This window comes from Chenopodium quinoa, unplaced genomic scaffold (assembly GCF_001683475.1).
Source record: "Chenopodium quinoa cultivar QQ74 unplaced genomic scaffold, ASM168347v1, whole genome shotgun sequence".
Classification (NCBI taxonomy): Eukaryota; Viridiplantae; Streptophyta; class Magnoliopsida; order Caryophyllales; family Amaranthaceae; genus Chenopodium; species Chenopodium quinoa.
Window position 1 is genome coordinate 3,430,591 of NW_018744626.1, and position 21,808 is coordinate 3,452,398.

Here is a 21,808-nt window from a genome sequence, read left to right on the forward strand (position 1 = left end):
CCCCATACGCCTAAAAGTAACTTCTGCCTCATTATAAACAGCCAAATTAGAAGTAAGAGAATGTCAGGTGATATCTCGCGCACCGATACAACAATGACGATCACTAAGATGTTTGATTAGAGAACGTCGAGTAAGGCCATTTCCACTCCCATCTTGACAACCACTAAGACCCACAAAGGGACAATAAAACTTCACAACGGCAGCCGACATAGCTGACTTGCACCACCCAAAACTGAAATACGCCCGAAAGAGCACCAGAAACTGCCGCAAAACAGCACCCAAAACTGCACCCAAGAGCTGCCGAAACTGGACCAGAAACTGCACCAGAAACTGCTGCAAAAACAGCACCCAAACTGCTCCAAAACAGCCCCAAAAACAACACCAATATTCGCAAGAAAAGCTGCCCTCAAAATGACCCAATAACAGCTTGAAATTGCACCCAAAGCGCACCCAAAAACAGAGCAAAACCACGCTTGAAAACACAGCAGAATTGCACCCAAAACCGCAGCCTGAAAACTGACCAAAACAGCCCAAAAAATACCAAAAAATTTGTTATTATTATTATTATTATTATTATTATTATTATTATTATTATTATTATTATTATTATTATTATTATTATTATTATTATTATTATTATTATTATTATTAATTTTTTTATGTCAGCTCACTATCTCCAACCAGAAATTTGTTGAGATTTTCCAAAAAATTATGATTTAATCCAACCTCAAAGCTGCTATCTCAACTAGTAATTGAGCCAAATCTTAGCGAAAATCTGGTGGATTTGTAACAAATTAAAATCAAATCACAATACATCAATACATTATAATTCAAGAGTAGTTTATCATCATTCATCTTTCACATTTTCGCTCCAATTGACTGAGGTTTTTGTCACTTTAAACAAATTGTTAATGCTTATATTTAACTTTTGTTTATATTAAATTTTTTATTTAAAAAATGAAATAAAAACACAATAACACTCGAAAGTTACCCTTTTATTTACAAAAAGTTACCCTTAAACTCACAAAAGTCACCCTCCATCTAAAAAAGTTATCCTTAAACACATACTTCGTATAAGTTACCCTTTTATTTACAAAAGGTTACCCTTTTATTTACAAAAAGTTACCCTTAAACTCACAAAAGTCACCCTCAATCTGAAAAAAGTTACCTTTAAACTCACATAAGTCACCCCAATCTAAAAAAAGTTATCCTCAAACAAACACATACTTCGTATAAGTTACCCTTAAACATACACAAGTTAATCGTCCATTATAATACACAATATATATATATATATATATATATATATATATATATAAATTTTTTTATCAAACCTTCATTACAAAACGCTGAACATGAGAAAAATATGTCTCCATTAGACCAAACGCTGAACATGAGAAAAATATGTCTCCATTAGACCATTATAATCTTCAATAGGACACATTTTCACTTTAACTTTTTTCTTCTTCAAAGATTTTTTATCCACCAATTTAGTTGATTCTACTAAAAAAATTGTCAATAATATTGAGTGTAGAGAGAATAGAGTAGTGTGTGTTGTATTAGCATATGCACAAGTATATATACAACCTAGAAAGAGATTAGAGCTCGTAATCTATCATCGGCCCAATAGCTATACATACAATATGGCCTAATACCCCCCCCCCTCAAGTTGGAGCATGCAAATCACAAATGCCCAACTTGCCAAGTAAGTACATGAATTAACTTTTACTCAAAGCCTTTGTGAATATATCATCCTGAATTGCATCACGAAGATAATAACAATCCACTTCAATGTGCTTGATACGCTCATGGAAAACCGGATTCTGCGCAATATACAAAGCAGATTGATTATCACAAAACAAACTCATTGCGCGGGGATGTGAGACATCCAAACTGAGAAGAAGAGCCTTTTACCATTTCAGCTCATCAGTAGTTTTAGACATTGAGCGGAATTCGGCCTCTGAAGAAGACTTGGCCACAGTGTCCTGCTTCTTAGTCTTCCAAGATACAGGAGAAGCACCAAAAAACACCAACCAGCCAGAAATAGATCGACGCGACAAGGGACAACTTGCCCAGTCCAAATCACACCATCCTGTAATATGTAAATCACAATCTGAACTCAAAAGGATTCCCTGACCCGGACATCCTTTCAAGTATCGCACTGTACGAAGAGCGGCCTCCCAATGGTCCTGTCGCGGTTGTTGCATAAATTGAGATAAAATATGCACCGCATAAGCTAGATCAGGTCTAGTAAAAGACAAATAAATCAAACGACCCACAAGTCGTCGATACATCTCAGGATAAAAAATAAAAGGAGATTCTGATCTAGCCAGAGTATGATTCTGCTCAATGGGTGTACCTGTCGGGCGTGCCCTAAGTAAACCAGACTCTGCAATAATATCAAGTGTATATTTTCGTTGGCATAAGAATATGCCCTCCGGACTTCGCGCAACCTCAACACCAAGAAAATACTTCAAAACACCCAGATCTTTCATGTGAAAGCAGTCATTCAAATATGACTTGAAAGAAGAAATCGCAGAAGAATTATTTTCAGAAATTATCAAATCATCAACATACACCAGAACATTAAGTTGAATAGACCCAGATTGCAGAGTAAAGAGAGAGTAATCAGAGTACGATTGTACAAAACCGTACCTTTTCAGAGAAGTAGCCAATTTAGAGAACCAACAATGAGGTGCCTGCTGAAGACCATACAAAGACTTGCGAAGACGACACACCAAACCTGGTTGAGAACCATGAAAACCAGGCGGAGGTGTCATATAAACCTCCTCATCAAGGTCACCATGGAGAAAAGCATTGTGAACGTCCATTTGGTGCAATTCCCAATTTTTCGCAGCAGCAACAACAAGAACAGCTCGAACAGTGGTCATTTTAGCAACAGGAGCAAATGTCTCATTATAATCAATACCCTCGACCTGATGGTTACCAAAAATAACAAGACGAGCTTTCAATCTCTCAATAGAGCCATCAGAATTGAGCTTGACCTTGTAAACCCATCGTCACCCAAGAGCTTTCTTCCCCGTAGGTAATTTCTCCATTACCCATGTTTGATTATGTTCTAAAGCAGATATTTCTTTTTGCATTGCCTCTCTCCACCCTACATCTTTCATAGCCTCCTTGAAATTATGGGGCTTTACCACAGAGTCCACAGCTGCAATAAAAACACGATGTCGCATAGAAAATTTATCACAATTTACAAAATGTGCTAAAGGATATAGAGTACCTGAGGAGCATGGAGCAGGCGGTGAACGGGAGGAGATAGATGGACTAGAAATAACATGTGCGACATAATCTTTGTGCCAATTTGGAGGATGCCTAGGACGATGACCACGTCCTAAATCATGAGGAGAAGAATCTGGAGTAGTCGATGGACTGCCCCCTCTGGCAGAATTGTCCGCGGCATGGCTGCGGTGTGCAGTGGCAGCCGGGGGGGTAGCTATACATACAATATGGCCTAATAAAAATAAACACCAGAAAGAAAAAAAAAAGGAGGAGAGGTAAGATGAAAATGCAATGAAGAGGACAGAGAGAGGATAAGGAGATTATAATTGTATAAAGACCAAAATATAGAAAAGAAAAGAGGAGAGAGAAAAAAATCAGAAAGTGTTTTAGGAGGAGAGGACAAAATCAGAAAGCGGTAAAAAAGAAATTGCACGTGAGAAGACTAGAAGAGGGCAATAATTCCTCAAATTGGGTCGTGCGCCATACACTAAATATTGTACACTGGCCTTTTTAAAAAAATTGTTTTTTTTATAGATATCATGCCTATTAACATCCTGAGACAACAAATTGAGAATGTGCCAAATTGTTATATCTATGTATTTGGATTATATGAATCCTTCCTCAGCTAATTCTTGTTTGATTTTGTTATCTATTTCCTTTGTCGTTATTACTTGTCAATTGTAGATGTCGTATGCCTTTAATTAATAAAAATTAGTGTCTTTAATAACTTTTTTTTCAAAAAAATAATAATAATGATTTTGCATAATTATTGGAATGTAATCTTTTTTTTAATAAATGATAATGATATGTAGTTTTAAACATTAAATAGACCTCTTAAAATAAAATCAAATTGAGAAAGGGGATTTTTCTTTGTGGCCAGGGTTACTCGAGTTACTCCTAACTGAGTAACCACTGACCAAACTCCTCAAGTAACTCCTGATCGAGTAACTCCTAACTGAGTAACCATTGACCAAACCCCTCAAGTAACTCCTGATCGAGTAACTCGAGTTATCCCTGACCAAATAACTCGTGTAACCCCTAACCAAGTAAACCCTCAAGTAACCTCTAATCGAATAACTCGAGTAACCCCTGACCGAGTAAACCCTTAAGTAACTCATAATCGAGTAACTCGAGTAACCCTTGATCGAATAACTCGAGTAACCCTTGACCGAGTAAACTCTCAAGTAATTCTGACCGAGTAAGAGCTGACCAAACCCTTCAAGTAACCCCTGATCGAGTTCCCCCCTGACCGAACCCCTCTAGTAACCCATGACCGGAAAAATTTGAGTAACTCATGACCGGTGGATTCGAATTTTCCTTATCACACGGCGACCAACCACATATAAAAATTTTGCCAATTGAGAATTCACGACAATATCAGAAGCAAATCAATGTAATTAATCGTCCAAAACTAAACACGGAGGAGTATGGAAAACTGAAAATAATTCCACGAAAATTCCATTTCAACGACCGTATCTATTGTAGGCCCACCAACACACGTTGTGTCATCTTCATTCATATTTTCTTCCATTCCATATAATCCACCATTAACAAACTCTTTTTTCCTCTCTCCTCTTCTTCTTCCTCCTCTTACACACCTCCACGTCTTCCCTTACCCAACGGTAACACAACATTCAAAATCCCCCCAAAATCAAAAATCCCTAATTTTTCTTCATGCATTTCCCACAAATTCAACCCTTATAATCATCAATCAATCAACCCCACAAAAAATTTCAAACAAAAATTGATTATCTAAAATGGGGGTTGATTACTACAATATTCTCAAAGTTAATCGAAATGCAAGCGAAGATGATCTCCGAAAATCGTATCGTCGATTAGCAATGACTTGGCACCCAGATAAGAACCCTAATAACAAGCGTGAAGCTGAAGCGAAATTCAAGCAGATTTCCGAAGCTTATGATGTTTTGAGTGATCCCCAGAAACGTCAGATCTACGATCTTTACGGTGAAGAAGTTCTCAAATCCGGTCAATTTCCGCCGCCTCCTTCCGCCTCTCACGGCGGCGCGTCAGCCTCACACCACCGGAATCGACACCACCATCATAATGGAAACCCTAACCCTAATTTCTCGTCTTTTAGGTTTAATCCGAGAGATGCTGATGATATTTATGCGGAATTGTTTGGGGATGGAGGGGGTTCGAACCCAAGTGGTAGAGCTCCTAGTAGAGGGAGAAGTTACAGAGATGGGTATTTTCGGACATCGAATGGTGTAGGTGGAGAAGGGGTGGCTCCGCAAGTACAGAAGAAAGGGCCTCCTGTTGAGAATAATTTGCCTTGTAGTTTGGAGGATTTGTATAAGGGTGCTAAGAAGAAGATGAAGATTTCTAGGACTGTTGCTGATGATTCTGGGTATGTAATGTTGTTTATTAAATTTTGAATTTTGTTTGGAATTTGTTTGATATTTTTGATCGTTTTTGTTGGTAATACTTGTTATTTTTTGTGGTTTTGTGAAATTGTGAGAGTATTATGTGGGGTATTGAGGTGTAGTGAATTGATCAATTATGGGTTTTCTGGGGTTGTTATGGATTGAATTATGGGTCTTGTTAGCGGCTGGCATTTGCAATTTTTGTTATACATCCGGGTGGATCGTACAGCTGGGAATATCTGATTTTTGCGTATTTGGGGAGCTTTAATTGTACAAAAAATGAGTGTCGGTGTATTGTATGCTTCTTATACGGGTGTGTAAGGACATTTAGGCGCGTATTAGTGTTTGTGTGTTTGTGCATTTCTGTGCAACAGCAGAATAAGAAAATGAAAACTGATACCCGAGAAAGGGATAGTCTTTTGAGGGTAGGTACAGTGGTGGCTCATTGAAATTAGTGTAGCTAAATGTATTATTGTTTGTTTAGAAGGTTAGCTGTATCTTTGTTGAACCATGAGATAGGTTGGTGAGTTTTTGCTATGATTCAATGAGAATGAGATGTAAATGAAACAGCTATAGGCTAAAGCCAAATTATGACCTAAGAATCATGTTTGTTAGGAAGTTTGTAGCTTCTCAATGAGTGAAAGCGGTGCTTGGAAATCAAGTTGGTTAATGATGATGTCTAAGTTTGTGTCTATGGTAGTTATTGATTAACAGTGCTTGTGGTTGATGAGTCTTTATTGTGGTTAAATTTGAAGTATGTGGATGGGGTTGGAATTATGATGGAGTGTTGACATTGTAAAGCTGATAGATTATTCAAATTAGGAATTTGGAGTTTGCACCTTCACTATCTGAGGTCTATTGTGGTTGATAGTATCTTATCATGGAATTTATAGGTTGGATATGGAACTTATTGTGTGAAGTAAACAATTGATGAATTTGGTGATTGTCTAGGAGGTTACTAATTATCAATATACTTTAGAAGGAGCATGAGCTGTATCATTACAACCTCAAGAGATATATTGTTGGATCCTTATGGGGTCATTTATTTAAGGTTTTGCACACTTGGAGAGTTTCTCAATGGACTTGCAGTTTTTGATGGTGGTTTGACATTAAATGATTCTTTTGGTCCTGGTTTTTGTGGTTGTTATCTCAAGCAGTTTCTTCAACGTCTTAGAGTTAAGAAGTACATGTTTGGACTTGGTAGCATGGGCAGCACAACATAAACAGTTTTGGAGAATATCAAAGGTTTTATGCCCCTAGGAGTAAATCTTTGATCCCTATCTATTATGGTAAGTTTGGAATTTGGAGTTTGCAGTTTCACTACCTGAGGCATAATGTGGCTGTATGATAGCTTATTAGGAGTTTCTAAGATGGATTTAGAATTTACCATGGGAAGTTTGAGCAATGGCTGGTATTAGTGATAGTTTGGTATGTTGTCAATCATCTACAGCCACAGGTATACACTAAGAAGAGTATGAACTGTGTCATTACAACCTCTAAGAGATTTAGAGTTGGTACTATACATGATTGTTATAGGTTAATGCATCTTTGATTATCTCTCAAAAATCTCAGCTGGACTTGTTTTCTATGGTGGCAGTGTGGTTAACTTTAGGTTGGTAATTAAATGTAGAATTTGGAGTTCTCTCTCTAGGAAAGATTAAGACAATCTTTTTTGAGTGTCAGATGTTAGCATGTTACAGTATGCGCTAGTAAAGGTATTGTTTCTCGTATGCCATGAAAAGTTATCATATGAGATCCACTTGGTTAGAATTGGCAGAAATATGTGATAGATCAAATTAGTAACTGATTCTTTCGATCCCGGTGTGTAGTAGTTTAGCCAAGAAGTTATTTCAAATTGCTTAGCATTTCGTGTTTTTGGAAAATATTGAAGTGTTGTTTTGTCCCTTAAATTAATTCTGCCAATCATGTTCTTAGGTGATGCTTTTTTCTCCTTAAAAAACTAAAGGTTTAGGTTTAAAAAAGTTTCAAGTTCATATTTGATCACTTTCAGAATAAGTCAGCACTTAGATTAGATCAAAGATACTAATATTTCAAATCCTAATAAGTTCAGATGGGGAACTAACTATCCAGTTCAATTCAGCCCAAATAAGTTGTGGTTCAACTGCACTTTTTTAAAAATTGCGCTTTTAAAAAAAAAATTTGCAAAAGGGTGTCCAAACAGGGATTTATAAGTCTAGTAAGAAATGGAGGGATTGTAGATGATAGATACATAGCCTTAGTTATGAAGAGATAAATTTGTTAGTCAGACACCTTCAATGTTCAAATTCAAAACTTGAGATACCTAAACTGGCAGCATAAAATTAGAGGTGCCAAAATGAAGTGTTTTTAAACCTTTTACATCTATTATAGAAATTTTCTAATCGAGCCGTGAAAATGTAAGATATGGTAGAGTTTTGGTTGATTTGATCTGTTATTTTGACTGGTTTGTCGATCTTTGGGTGAGAAGTGGATGGAGAGAGTGGCTGTGCTCTATATCAGGTTAACTTGTTAAGATGATTCAAGAGTTTGATAAATGATAGTTTTCTTCTATCTCTGGGAGCTCACTTGAGTTTGATGCTGGAGGGCTTATGAGGATGGGGGAAAATGGGATTTTTTAGTATGGGGTATGATCTAGCTGGTGGTATGTGTGGATCTGTTTTAGGGTAATTTTTTGTTGCATCTTGACCTTTGGTTCTTTTGTTCCCCTTGTATATTGGTGCCCTAAGTGCCGCATTATGAGCTTTATTTCCCTTCTCGATTAATTGGACAAGATGATGCATGATTAATTCCTTCAGGGTATCAAGTCCATGAAATTATGGATAATTCTAGCAGTTTAAGGTGTGAGGGTTTTCTTTGGCTGCATTTGCTTTTCATCAAAGACATTATTGGTTATAAAGTAAAATGCTACAATATGAGTCTCTTGAGGTGATGAGGTTTTGTATATTGGTGCCACAAGTATTGCATTATGATTTATGAGCCATACTTTTCCTTTCTCGGTTAATTGCACAAGATGATTCATGATTCATTCTCTTGATGGGTTTAAGTTCATAAACTTGTGAATAATTCAGGCAGTTTGAGGTGTGATGGTTTCTTTGGCTGTATTCGCTTTTCATTAGAGACAATATTGGTTCATATACAAATTAAAATGCAACAATATGAGTCCCTTGAGGTGACGAGGTTTCATATGGTGTGTCTTTTAGTTGTGCTAGACTGTTAGTGTTAGAGAGAATCGACACATTCGAATCTTCTTAGGGTCCTTTTTTACTCTCTTTGACAATTATGTGTAAATCAACAGCTAGCTACCTATGATTGCATTCGTATGATTTTTTTGTGATAATTTTATTGAGGCAAACCCAATTGATATCCTATATTAACAAACTATGTTAATATCACCAATTTTTCCCCCAAAATACTAGTGTAGTATAGTCTTTTTCCTCCACCATCACCAATATTTCCTTCTCTCTCCTCCCCTCCCATGGCTATGCCGGCAATGGACCACCTTGGGGACTATAAATTGGCCGGCCAGACAAAAGACACCCTAGTTGCAAAGCAAGTAAAGTGGGCCCATATTAACCTCTTAGGGATTGGAATTTGCTTGTGAAATGGTGTTCATAGCTGTGCGGTGGTGCTAATTGTCGTGATGTGGTGCGATGGGGTGGCTCTAAAGGTCGTGTGGTGGTCGCACAATGGTGTTGATGGGCATGCGGTGGTCGGGTGGTTAGTGGTTGTACAGTGGTCGCTTAGGTGGTGGTTATGTGGTGACGATGATGGTCTCCGGTGGTCCGATAGTGTAGATGATGAGAGAGAAAGGGTGTAGGCGTGTAGCAGTGTACATAGAAGAGAGAGAAAGGGGGAATTGGCTGTGAATTTACAAAATTAACTCTGATAATATAGGATATCAACTTGTATTTTCTCAATTTTATTTGGCCATTGACTTATTGCAAAAGTAGATTGCCTATATAACATTTGGAAAAGATTGGTGCTATTTAATTACCTAATCAATAGATTGGTACTGGGTAATGCCCTAATAACAGTTGTATGACAGTTTTAAGCTTCTTAAAACCCTTTGATTGCTCTTTAACCCATACCATTGCATCATTCCCTTTACAACCTTCAATGCGTCGCTTTTTTCTGTGAGCTCACTTAGCACTCTTGGCCCATTGTCTTCTGCCACTATTGAGCTGATTACCAGCCTCTTTCACAAGTTATAAGCATTTTTCCAGCTGTAAGGTTGCGCCCTCACGCACTGCATCACATCTTGTACTTTTCAGTAAAGTCAACTAATATATCGCACTGGAGTTAATTCGAAGTATAACCGTATTCATGTACTCACTTCTTGTCTCTGTCAGTAGGTTTATAACTTGTCGGTTCTGTGCAGACCTGCTCTTTTTTCTTTTTTCCATCGACCCCTTACTGAATAAGATATTTGTTCCTTCTTTCTACTTGCCCTTATTTGTTACTAAACTATGCTGCTGTTCAACTTTTTGGTATCAGTGATGATGAACATTTTTTATTTTTTTGAAAGGTGATGATGAACATGAATTATGTGGTAGTGTAGATTGTTTTTCTGTTTAATTTGTTTTGATACAATCACTTTGTGACTTTTGATAGTTAATTTTCATTGGGCGACATTTGGAGTTAAATATGTGCTAATGTAGATGATTCTGGTTTGTGGACAATTTCTAATCTGTTGCAGCTTTTACATTCTAATGCTAGAGAGAGCCGTCTTGTCTCTGAGAACAGAGAGACAAGCCCTGCCTAACCTCTTAGTGTAGAGGTTTAAAATAAGACTTTCAATTTTTTGTCTGCAATTCTTACTTAGCTGACAGTTTGTTTTAGATTGAGGGTCTTATAGAAATAGCTTCTTTGTTATTACAAAAGCAAGGCTCTTATTCATGACAGAGTCTTAGTGGTAAATGCACGTAGATTTTTTGTTTTACTGGGTGATTCTGGTTGACTTGGTGAGACCAATAGCAATTGTTGGAGCTGATGCTTTTTTAAGAGTTTGTTACCATCAATGCACATTCCTCTAAGAGACCTAGACTACCCCCAGAACGAGAGGGAAGATGTTGGCTGTATAAATAAGCATCCTCAATTTTGCTTGCTCAGTTGCATCTTGCAGTTAATCTGTTTACTGTGGACTTTGAGTTTTAATTATTTTTGAATTGCATCTTCACCTACTTCTGCTTGTTCACTTCACTTTCTCCATCGTACGTGTTTATTCTTTTGTGTTTGTGTGTGTGCATTCAAAGTATATTAGTTTATGTATAATGTATCGTTTGTTTGTCAAGTAATTCTAGCGTATTAGGGAGAAGTATGTATATAAATGTATGTGATGTTTTTATTCACTGAATAGTTTCTTTTGTTACCTTATATTCCTCCAAAAAAGAGAAAAAGGCTATTCTCTTGCATTATCTTTGTCATGCACAATAATGTAATATGCCTTTTTCTTGAGATAATGTATGGTTCAAATTTGCTGGTTTTCTTGTTGCAGTAGGGTCCGTACTGTAGAGGAGATACTAACCATTGACATAAAGCCGGGTTGGAAGAAGGGCACTAAGATCACTTTCCCTGAGAAAGGCAACCAGGGGCCCGGTGTCATTCCATCAGACCTTATTTTTGTGGTAGATGAGAAACCTCATCCCCTCTATAAGAGAGATGGTAATGATTTGGTGGTTGACCAGGAGATAACCCTTCTGGAGGCCCTCACTGGAAAAAATATTGAACTGACATCCTTAGATGGAAGGAGTATCACTATCCCTCTAAACGATATCGTTAAACCTGGCGATGAGGTGATTGTACCTAATCAAGGGATGCCAATCTCAAAAGAACCTAATAAGAAAGGCAATTTGAGAGTTAAAATTAATGTGAAGTACCCACCAAGGCTGACCGAGGAACAGAAGGCTGATCTACGAAGAGTTTTGGGTGGAAGCTAGTGAGGATCCCTAAGGATTTCCATTGCTGTCGTGTAAATACAGAACTGATGCAAATTGTGAATACTAGCATGAAAGTAATTGAAGGTTCTGAATTCCACACCCAGGAGAATAGGATAGGTAGTAGTATTATTATCATCAGAAGCTCAGTATTATTTATGTTGATAGCGTTTCTCCTGGAAAATATGGGAAGAGATGATAGTCTGACTCGAACATTTAGATTTTTTTTACTGCAGATTTTGTGCGTTGCTGCTTGCAATATTGATTTCTTCTGTATTCTCTTCAAGCCCGAAAAGAAAACTCTATTCTCAGGTTTTTATTTTTGTACAAGGAAACTGGAAATTCAAGGGTGCTTGTGAGTTTAAATTTTCATTGGTTTTTTAATATTTTGGACAGTTTTGTGCTTACTTTCAGAACTGATTTTCAATCTAGATGCTCAATTATGATTGCACTTTTGCAGTCATACAATAATGCGCTTTTGAAACTCTAAATTATTTGCAGCTAAATTACTCATGCCCAGTTTTCTGCATATTTGTGTTGAACTTAATTTGTTTTCTGTTCTTGTTGTGCTAAATTCGTATTCGCTTAACTTCTATCTTTGTGAACATTGTTAATAAGTTGAGGAGAACAAAACCTAATTTATGAATGTTAATGATTAATAGGATGTTTTTGTTGGGTGTCAGTCTATATCCTGCAGGGATTATCTTGGCTTTAGAATAAAATGGCATTAATGGGCCTAATTACAATTAGGCAATTTGGTAACAGGGTTTATGACCAGTGTAGTATATAAATGATTAGTCGTCCCCCCCCCCTCTTTTTTTTTTGGGTGAGAGCGACGCCCAGATGTCATCTTGCATGCTTTGTTTGGACTTTGGAGGGTGTAAATGTGTAATACAGTAGATATTAGGTGAAACCGTGAAAATATACTCTTTGGTTAACCGGATGTTGGGATATGAGGTGGGAGCGATGTCAGTAATACTAGTCCTTCACCATCTCAAACCTCATTTTTTTTTAACTCCCATTTACTTTTAATATTCTTTTGGGTACCAACTTCGTTTAATTTTCATATTATGGAGTATGTAAAACTCAATATTAGGGTTTGTTCTCTTTTTAGCTTAATTTCAGTTCAGTGTAGCTCCAATCAGTTCACTTCTTAATTTCCTTCTCTCATAAACAGTTCAGTTTTTAATTTCCTTTTCTCATAAACAGTTCATTTCAGCTCATTTCGATAAATCTGAACAAGCCCTTAAATAGCGAGCTTTTTCCATATGCAATTTCCAGTCGGATCTACTTATACTTTATACCAAATTTCTCAGAGTCATGACCTCTGTCATTCGTACGCAATGGGTTATCTGTCCAAAGAATTTAGGTAGAAAATAATGGCATTTTTTTTTTGGTAAAATTATAAGAACTATTATGTACAAGTGCTACTTTGTATTCTATATTACTTGCAAGTGATTTGTTGTAAAGCAAGACACTTGCATACCACAATGTGACTTTTTACAAGATATATGAAAAAACTTTATTAAGTGATCTTTATGTGTTAAAGTAAAGATTTAACTTTTACGTAGACATCAGATAACTTTTTATAGAGAAATGGGATGAGTTTATATTTACTACGGAGTATTGAGTATGTGATAACTTTACTACTGTGTCTGTAAGCGATCTTTACGTGTAAAGGTAATGTTTAAGTGGACATGCACGGGGTAAATTTTTATAGACAAATGTGTAAGACTCTTTGTTCTTTGATAGCTCAATCTAAATTCTGATAATCTTTGGATAAAATTTTAAGATTGAAAAAAAAAAAAAATACTAATAATAATAATAATATTATTATTATTATTATTACTATTATTATTATTATTACATCTATTACAGTGCAACGATTTAACATAAAGTAGAGAGGGAAAATGTCTAATCGTTGTACATAACCTGTAACGGAGGTAGTATTATTATTTTAATTAAAAAAAAACCATGTAATGCTTAGAAAAGGATGAATTACTTTTAAAACCCAATTTTTGAATTTGATTCCAACACAAACTCCGTTTTCCAACCAAATTCTTTGTGGTAACGTAAAATTGTAACAACACCACGAGTCTTGTACTCTTGTACATATATGCCTAGAATTTAATTCTAAAGTATGTGAATGTCCACTTCATTGATCTACTTTTTGCTTGATTTACATTATTCATAATTGCTAGTATCACCTTAATTTCCTAGCCTAATGTCATTATCTTGTACACTTCTAAATCCTAATATAAACATCTAATTTATCTTTACCAACCACAAATTAGCGTTACTTACCGAGAACATACGTTACTTTCTTATGAATAGTAAACTAAAGTGATGTGAGAGAAGCGTGCAACATTCAATTTGATTTACAACATTTCTAAAGTATTTGAGTGATTGGGTTTCAAATTTTCTTTTGACCAAATCCAAATCACATGGTTTTGGTGGATAGAATTGTTGAGAAATTTTGGAATTTTTATAGAAATTGTTGAGCTCAACAACTTGTTTTTTTTTTCTCCACCTTATTAATCAGCACATCATTAATTTATTGAACTTTCTATCTCTTCAAGTTTAATCTTCGTTTTGAATTGAAGTGTTAATTGGGAGTTTCAATTGGTGAGGTTGGGATGATGTAATGTTTTAAGGCAAATTGTCGAAATATGATGATATGATTGGTTTGTATGTTTTGAATAAGTGTATGTCTAACACGAGTGGTTACGTTGTGCAAATGACAACAAGATTTTTTGGTATAATCTTGTAGTATTAAGACCTTTCTATACCAATATTCCTTTAATTTTTTGTTTTTTTTTTTTTTTAATTTGTTTGTATTTAGACCAATCGAGGTAATTACTAGTCAAGGTTAGTATATAAATAAATGATCAAGTTGTTTGATTTTGGTAGAAGATATATAGACTACAAATTATATATACGGAGTAGAATTTATTATGCTTGAGTACTTGTTAATTTAGTTGAATAAACTCCTAGTCAATTATTTGGTGTTACATACTTTAAGCTATCTATAATTAAATTGTGTAAGACCAAGAATATTTTAATAAAATAGAAATAGGAATGAGAAATTGAATGTAATGTGTATCATTAACCTTAACCTAAATATGATATTCGATATATCCTTTTCAAATTTTAGAAACCTCTCTCAAAATATAGGTGAGTTACCGTAGATTACTTTAGGTATTGAGCAAATCACAAATGATATAATGTTAAAGAAATTTGATGTCAAATTATAATTATCACCCTTAAATTAACCAATTAATTAGTATTTATCGAAACTATTTATTAAACATGTCGTTACTACCTTCAACAGACGGATTTTGATTCTCAAGCTAACAACCTTATTATTGTTGTGTAAAAAAATATTTAAAGTAAAAAAATTTGTGCTAATTTGAATTGAATCTAAATCTGAGCTAATTTATTTGTGTTATATTTTGGATTAAGAAAATAAAATATTAGGAGTATATAGACATCTAACTATCTTCTTTCAAAAAAAAAAAAAAAAAAAAAAAAAACATCTAACTATCTTATTAAGGTCCACCTATCCATTTTGTATGATGATGGTTATCAGTCTACGTACAAGGCCCTAGGGTTCACTTTGTGAGTTTGTGGCTTTAAGAATCTTCAGATTGAAAGGAACATGCATGACTTTTTTTTATTTGGAATTTAGATACCTTAAAAGCTTTTTCTTTACCTTTTTCTTTTACTTTTTAATAATTTGATTTGGTTTGACTCTACAATATAATTTATTTTCTTTTAATTATTTAGGTTGATGGTTGCGTGTATTTAAAGAGGTTTTTATAATTTATACAACTGCATCAACTAGTCTTTTTATAGGGTATTCTTTTTTTCATTGAGGTGTGTTGTTAGTTTTATGCATAATTGCATGGTTATTCACGTGATAATAAAATGTAACTGTTAAAGATGATAATAATACCTTAGATGTAAAATGTTTATATAATGTGCACTAATGTTAACTCGTTTTTTTCTAATGAAGAAAATGAAACAATTCATTTGTTTTGTTACTAAAATTATGCACATATTCTTTAACATTACATAATAATAATAATAATAATAATCTAAATAAGTTAATGAGAATGTAAAAGAAATAACCTTAATTACACGTAATAAATTAACTTTAAAATTAATGATTTTAATATCAATATAAATTATTTATATGAAAAAAGAATGAGAAAAATTAAATGAAGAGTGTGACATGTGGCGCTATTGGTTTGTTATGCATTCTTAGAAGATGTATGTTCTATCATGGTGTTTCAAATTTGATTTTGTTAATTGGTCGCATGTTAAAAGAAGTGGGAATTATGTAGCTCACCATTTAGCTAGAGTTGTGCCGTTTAGTGTTAAGCAAATTTGGAAGAACCACTATCCATCGAAAGTCTTCCCATATGTATTAATGAACAATTTAGTATGTACAGCGGTCGTTGGAAATATGACTACCTTATTATTTTAATGATAAATAATACGAGCGGTCTATTCTTTCACACTATAAATTGGACACAATTAGTATTCTAATTTCTACAATGCAAATATAATTTTTGAAAATTTTAATCCAACATAAAATAAATATTTTTCGAGAAACTATAAAATAAGAGTAAAAATTACATAAATAAAACTAAAAATTTGATGAATTAAAAAAATGTTGATAATAATATTTTATAGCAAAAATAGAGTAATATAATTATTTACTTGGATAAAAATATGTTAATTATGAACTATATATTCATTAAAATATTATGATAGTCATATTTCAAACAACCACTGTAGAATTTTCACAATTTGTCCCCTAATCAACGGCGGATCTAAGAAGGCACAAGGGGTAGCACATGCTACCCCTTTAAAAAAAACACTGCTGATTAAAGAGACCTGTTATTTGGAAAGCTGGTCTCTTTGATTCAGCCATAACTTCCGTGTCTCCGTACCAATCCTTGTTGTTTTTAGCTTTAAACTAAAGAAACCTGTTTTGTATAACAACAGGTCTCTTAGGTTATTTTTGTTTCTTTTATATATTTTTTTAACCTGTTGTGGCTTTTTTTTTTTTTTTTTTTTTTTTTTTTTTTTTGCTTTTGCTTCTACTTTATATGTTTGCATAGCTAATTATGTGTTCAACTATTTTTATTTTGATGTCTTTCTTTTAAGTTATGAAAAATCAAGTACTAGAATTTATCATTTTTAAATTATAAAATATTTTATTTTTTTTGAAACCTATAAAATAAATATGTACTCATAATTTAATTATTTTTTATTCATCGGATATTCGTATATGATATCAATCATAATTTTTTTTTAAAATGAGTAGCTTATGATTCACTCCTTCATTTGACGAAGTTCTTCTCAATTTATTGCACTTTTATTTCAATACACATATTTAGTAACGAATAGAATTTTATATGAGTAAAGCAATTAAGAAAATTTATAGTACATAGTAGTATAATTTACCATACATATACTGATATACATAGTTCCATATTTGTAAAATGAAAATTGATCAAACAAAACAAATCTTAAAAATTTAAAGGCTAATTGACGCTAATATATATGTAATAACTCGTTTTTACATACCCTTTTTTCTCTTATTGCTTAATGGCTAAATGTTACCCCTACTTAAAATTCCTGGATCCGCCACCGCCCCTAATTAATAAAATTGCACATCTTTAAAAAAAAGTATTATATAGATGTTATTGTCTCGAATGAGAAGTAACATGTACTAGACTACTAGTAGTACAAGTACATTTTTAGGAATTATAATATATATAGATCGATTATTCTTCTATAATGGTTGTGTCTATGACCCCAATTTATGAACATGCCAAATTTTGATTAGTTTGGATAGTTTGAGGAATTTTCTATAAAATCTTTTTGAATAATTGCATCTTTATGAAACAGATTTAATATTATTTAATATATATTTACATTAGTAGTTTTATTGTAAGATGGTAAATATGAGTGTAATATTAATAAATATTATGCTAACTTTAATCCCTTTAAGTAATACTTTTAATTTGTAATGAATTTGATTGTATTCATAATGTGTAATTTCTAATGGATACTTGCTATATAAAGGCTAATATGATTAAACAATAATTTATGAATGTTTTTTGTGGGTAAAATTTATATTATGAACATGATAAGTAGCTTTGTAGTATATGAGGGTAACTTCAAATAATTTTATAATAACTTTTACTAATCTTGTAATAACTTAATGAAAGTTTGCTTTAATCAAGAACTAGGTTAAAACTCATGCGATGCACGTCTTATATAAAATCTAGATCAGAATTATGCACTTTGTATTTTAAAAAAAGTAACTTAAGATCAAAATTATGGTATAGTATCAGGTCAACGTCACCTAATACATATTTTCAATGTATGAGATCATTTATTAGTATGCTATTTAAAATTATTTCAATTTCCTAAGATAAATTAACATGTAGTTTTAATTATAATGTACTCCGTAAAAGCTTCCAATATTTAAATTTTAAAAATGTTAAATATGATAGCTCCACACAAAAAAAAAAGAAAAAAAAGTGACATCATCCTTGGATTTAGGCGAGAATTTTTTTTATTGGGAGAGCGACATGTAAGGACCTGTTCTCTTACGTTGAAATTCAGTTCAGTTCAGTTCAGTTCAGCTCAGTTCAGTTCAGTTCAGTTCAGTTTAGTTCAGTTCAGTTCAGCTCCTAATTTCCTTCTCTTATAAAATATTCATTTCATTTCAGTTCAGTTTAGTTTAGTTCAGTGTTCAGTTCAGTTCAGTTCAGTCAATGAGAACATGTCCTAAGTAGTTGTGACGTCAGCATACTCTATTTTAGTAATAGTTAATAGATTTGTGATTCAATAATCTTCACGGAGCATGAACAATAATATTTCTATATAGCGTACATTGTTATACTAATCAAATTAGATTATTAAAACCTTTGTACATATATGTTAGAAAATTAAAAACACGTTGGATACAACATCAAGAACTTTATGCGGTAGGTGTTTAGCTATTGCCTAAGGATAACACTTTCACTACCTTGGTTATGACACTCCAATAAGTGTGACCGTCTTTGTAATAGCTTTAAAGATGAGGTATCAAAGATCAATGTCTCAATGACACTGTGATTGACTTTTATCAACATTATATATTTAGTTATCCTTTGTGACTTTTTCTGCCTACACACTTCTATAAGTTCATTTTTTCTCCATTAGCGAGGATCGGTAATATTTAATTATTTAATGTTAGGTAAATGCTAACGAACGTTCAGGGGCGTTGGATAAGCTAGTTAAAAGTAGAGAATTTAATTAAAATTAACATTAATTATTACACCGATCGACGCGTGATTTTGTCATGCTTTTCCAGATTAATACCACTTTAGGTAAGATTTTAAATGTTTACCCAACGCCCCCGGACATTCGTTAGCAAGATCCTCAATGTTAAACTATTAATAATTTTAATGCCTTAGTTATAGATCCTCAAGTAAGTGGATGGTTCATAATTATATGAGAGCATTATTTTCTAAGAGTGAGGGATAGATCAAGTGGTTAAAATTTCCGTCCCAATTTTAAAAGATCCTGATAGAGATTGATTTTTCTCATCGCCCGCCTTTGTGGCTCTCAATCTAAACATCAAAAATATTAGAGAATATTCAAACAAACATCTCAAAATGGTATACATGACTATTACAGACAATTGGACGGTGAATTGGTACAAAACCGGCCGGCCAATCAATTGATGGCTTCACTATCAACATGACAAACAATAACTTCACTAAAGAAGAAGAGATAGGAGGTTACGGCAATACCATCCAATAAAGCCAAAGACAATCCGATCCGAGCACGACGTGATAAACACATTTATATCTTTTTACGTACAAACAATCAATCTTAAGCTAATATCTTCACAATCCATCTTACCATAGTATTATAATTGAGTAATAAACATAACATGCATAAAATAAATATAGATGAAAAGGATAAAAGCCTTACTTTTTTGGTGATTTACGTACGCTTTACAATAATACAACCTTATATTAGTGGACCCATTATGTACTACTTGTGTCCTATTCAAAAATGTGGACCTCATAATTTAGATATGAAATGCAAATGTTAAATTCTAACCCCTTTTATCATTTTTATTTCTTGTAGTGAAGTTATTATATGTAGAAATAATAAGAATGCATGTAGACAATTCTTTTTATTTGTCAACTCTAATTATGATGAAAATTTTACTGATTGACAATATCATCCTCATCATATATATAGATGCAAAAAAGAGAGGGAGTCTATATAGAGATGATCACAAAGTACATTGCATCAAATTATATAACAATAATAGTACCAAGTTCAAAGTATACATTGATTTGAATTAATTAATGTAATTTCTAGTCCGATCCCTCCCTAGCCGGGATTGTTAGTAAAAATTGTTGAACAAGACTAGGTCGATTTTGTTCCACATTCAATTAAAACCCACCTTAATTATTTTCTTACAATTCAAATAAAAAACAATAATTTAATTTGATAATTGAATACGAGTTTGTCTTTCCTTTTAATTATTAATTTATTTTATAAACGGACATGGGTATTTGAGTATTTGGCTCAGTTGAGCTTGTTAAACACAACCCTAAAAAGGAGATTATATTTGATATGTTGATTGATTAAATGTTGGGAGGCAATCAGGCAATGAAGACAAAGCAAGCATTATCGCACATTTTAGTGCTTCTTCTTGTTATAGCGCCTAGAAGGCTACAACTAGGGTTTTTGGTAATTACAACTTTCTAAAAGCCCAAAATCCACGTGGCATATCAAGTCTTATAACCCCTTTTAACTTGAAATTGCATGTGATGTGTTTGGCTCTCATTGGAGAAACACTTAATTATGTGGCAAATTGACAACATTATTAAACAATTATTGCATAATGTGACCCTCGCTCGTAGTAGATGTTGAGGAGCTAAGTATCTAACCAATGAGAAAATGTAATACATGCACTATTCATATTCATGCATCCTACTTTATCTAAATATGAAAGAATGATTTAGGGTTGTTCTCGTTAACTGAACTCAGCTGAACTGAACTGAACTGAACTGAACTGTATTGAGCTGAATTGAACTGAACTGAACTAAACTGAGCTGAGCGGAATTAAACTGGACTGAAATGAACATTTTATAAGAAGGAAATTAGGAGCTGAACTGAACTAAACTGAACTGATCAACGTAAGAGAACATGCCCTTATTTAATCGTCTTTTTTTTTTCTCCTACTAACACCACTTGAAATTAAATCTACTACATCCGTTTCATATTAGTTACAATTTTGAAATATTTTATATCTTACAAATAATATCCCAAAGTTGTAACTAATATAAAACAGAGGTAGTAGTAAAAGAATAATATACACCATAACGTCTAGCACAACACAAGAAGATATTCCTTTGTATTTTATTAATAAAATTTAGTTATCAAGTGTCAAAATCATAAATAAAAATGTTCAATCATAATGATATTTTTGTAATTTTCCTTCAAAAAATAAAATGATGTTTTCGTAATTAAATGAACAATTATGGGTCCATCTTTAATAAAAAATTGTTGATTTATTTATAGTTTTATCATTTGATAAAACAATTAACTGAATAATTATGGGTCCATCTTTAATGACAATTGTGGGTCTGTCTTTAATAAAAATTTGTTTATCATGGCGATTAGCTAGTATTTCTCTTAGAAATAGTGTTCTCATCTAACCTTTATATATAGATCTAGTTTTTTATTTTCTAAATTTTTCAACAAGGTTAATCATTGTCCATTTTTTTTTTTTTGAATCTTCTTTCTAATTTGTTTTAATTTTCTTACCTCTCTATTCTTCTACTTTATTTTTATCTAAAAGATTGGATGAATATAATATAATTTGGATAAACTATCCCTTACAATAAATAGTATACCCACTCAACAAACACTATACTTTAAATGGATCAACCCACCTTACAACTAGGCATATTGTCTCTCTATTTGTTTTGAAAATTGATATTGATTTATAGGATTATGCGAAGTATCCAATTATGCTGCTTGTGACTTTAGAGTTTGCTACTATTATTGATACCAATTGTCACTTTATGTGATTAACTTTTCAATTACACATTGGTGTTAAGTAACATATGAGTACGTGTTACAAGTATGTTGCTCCACTTCATATTTTATGCTTTTATCCAATTAAATTGAATTGTGAGAGAATATGATCCAATT

The 21,808-nt window shown here is 33.2% G+C and overlaps 1 protein-coding gene across 2 annotated transcripts; it reads left to right on the forward strand.

Annotated features, from left to right (window-relative positions):
- The first annotated feature begins 4,706 nt into the window (after window positions 1–4,706).
- On the forward strand, window positions 4,707–11,955 carry LOC110700525 (dnaJ homolog subfamily B member 4-like). Of its 2 annotated transcripts, none has more exons than XM_021878075.1 (2): window positions 4,707–5,611; window positions 11,125–11,955. In XM_021878075.1, the coding sequence occupies exons 1-2, from the start codon at window positions 5,001–5,003 to the stop codon at window positions 11,561–11,563; spliced, it is 1,050 nt and encodes a 349-aa protein (XP_021733767.1). In that variant the 5' UTR covers window positions 4,707–5,000; the 3' UTR covers window positions 11,564–11,955. The 2 variants fall into 2 exon arrangements, with proteins under 2 accessions (XP_021733767.1, XP_021733766.1); XM_021878074.1 differs by having other exon boundaries at window positions 4,712–5,611; window positions 11,122–11,955.
- The last annotated feature ends 9,853 nt before the right edge of the window (window positions 11,956–21,808 follow it).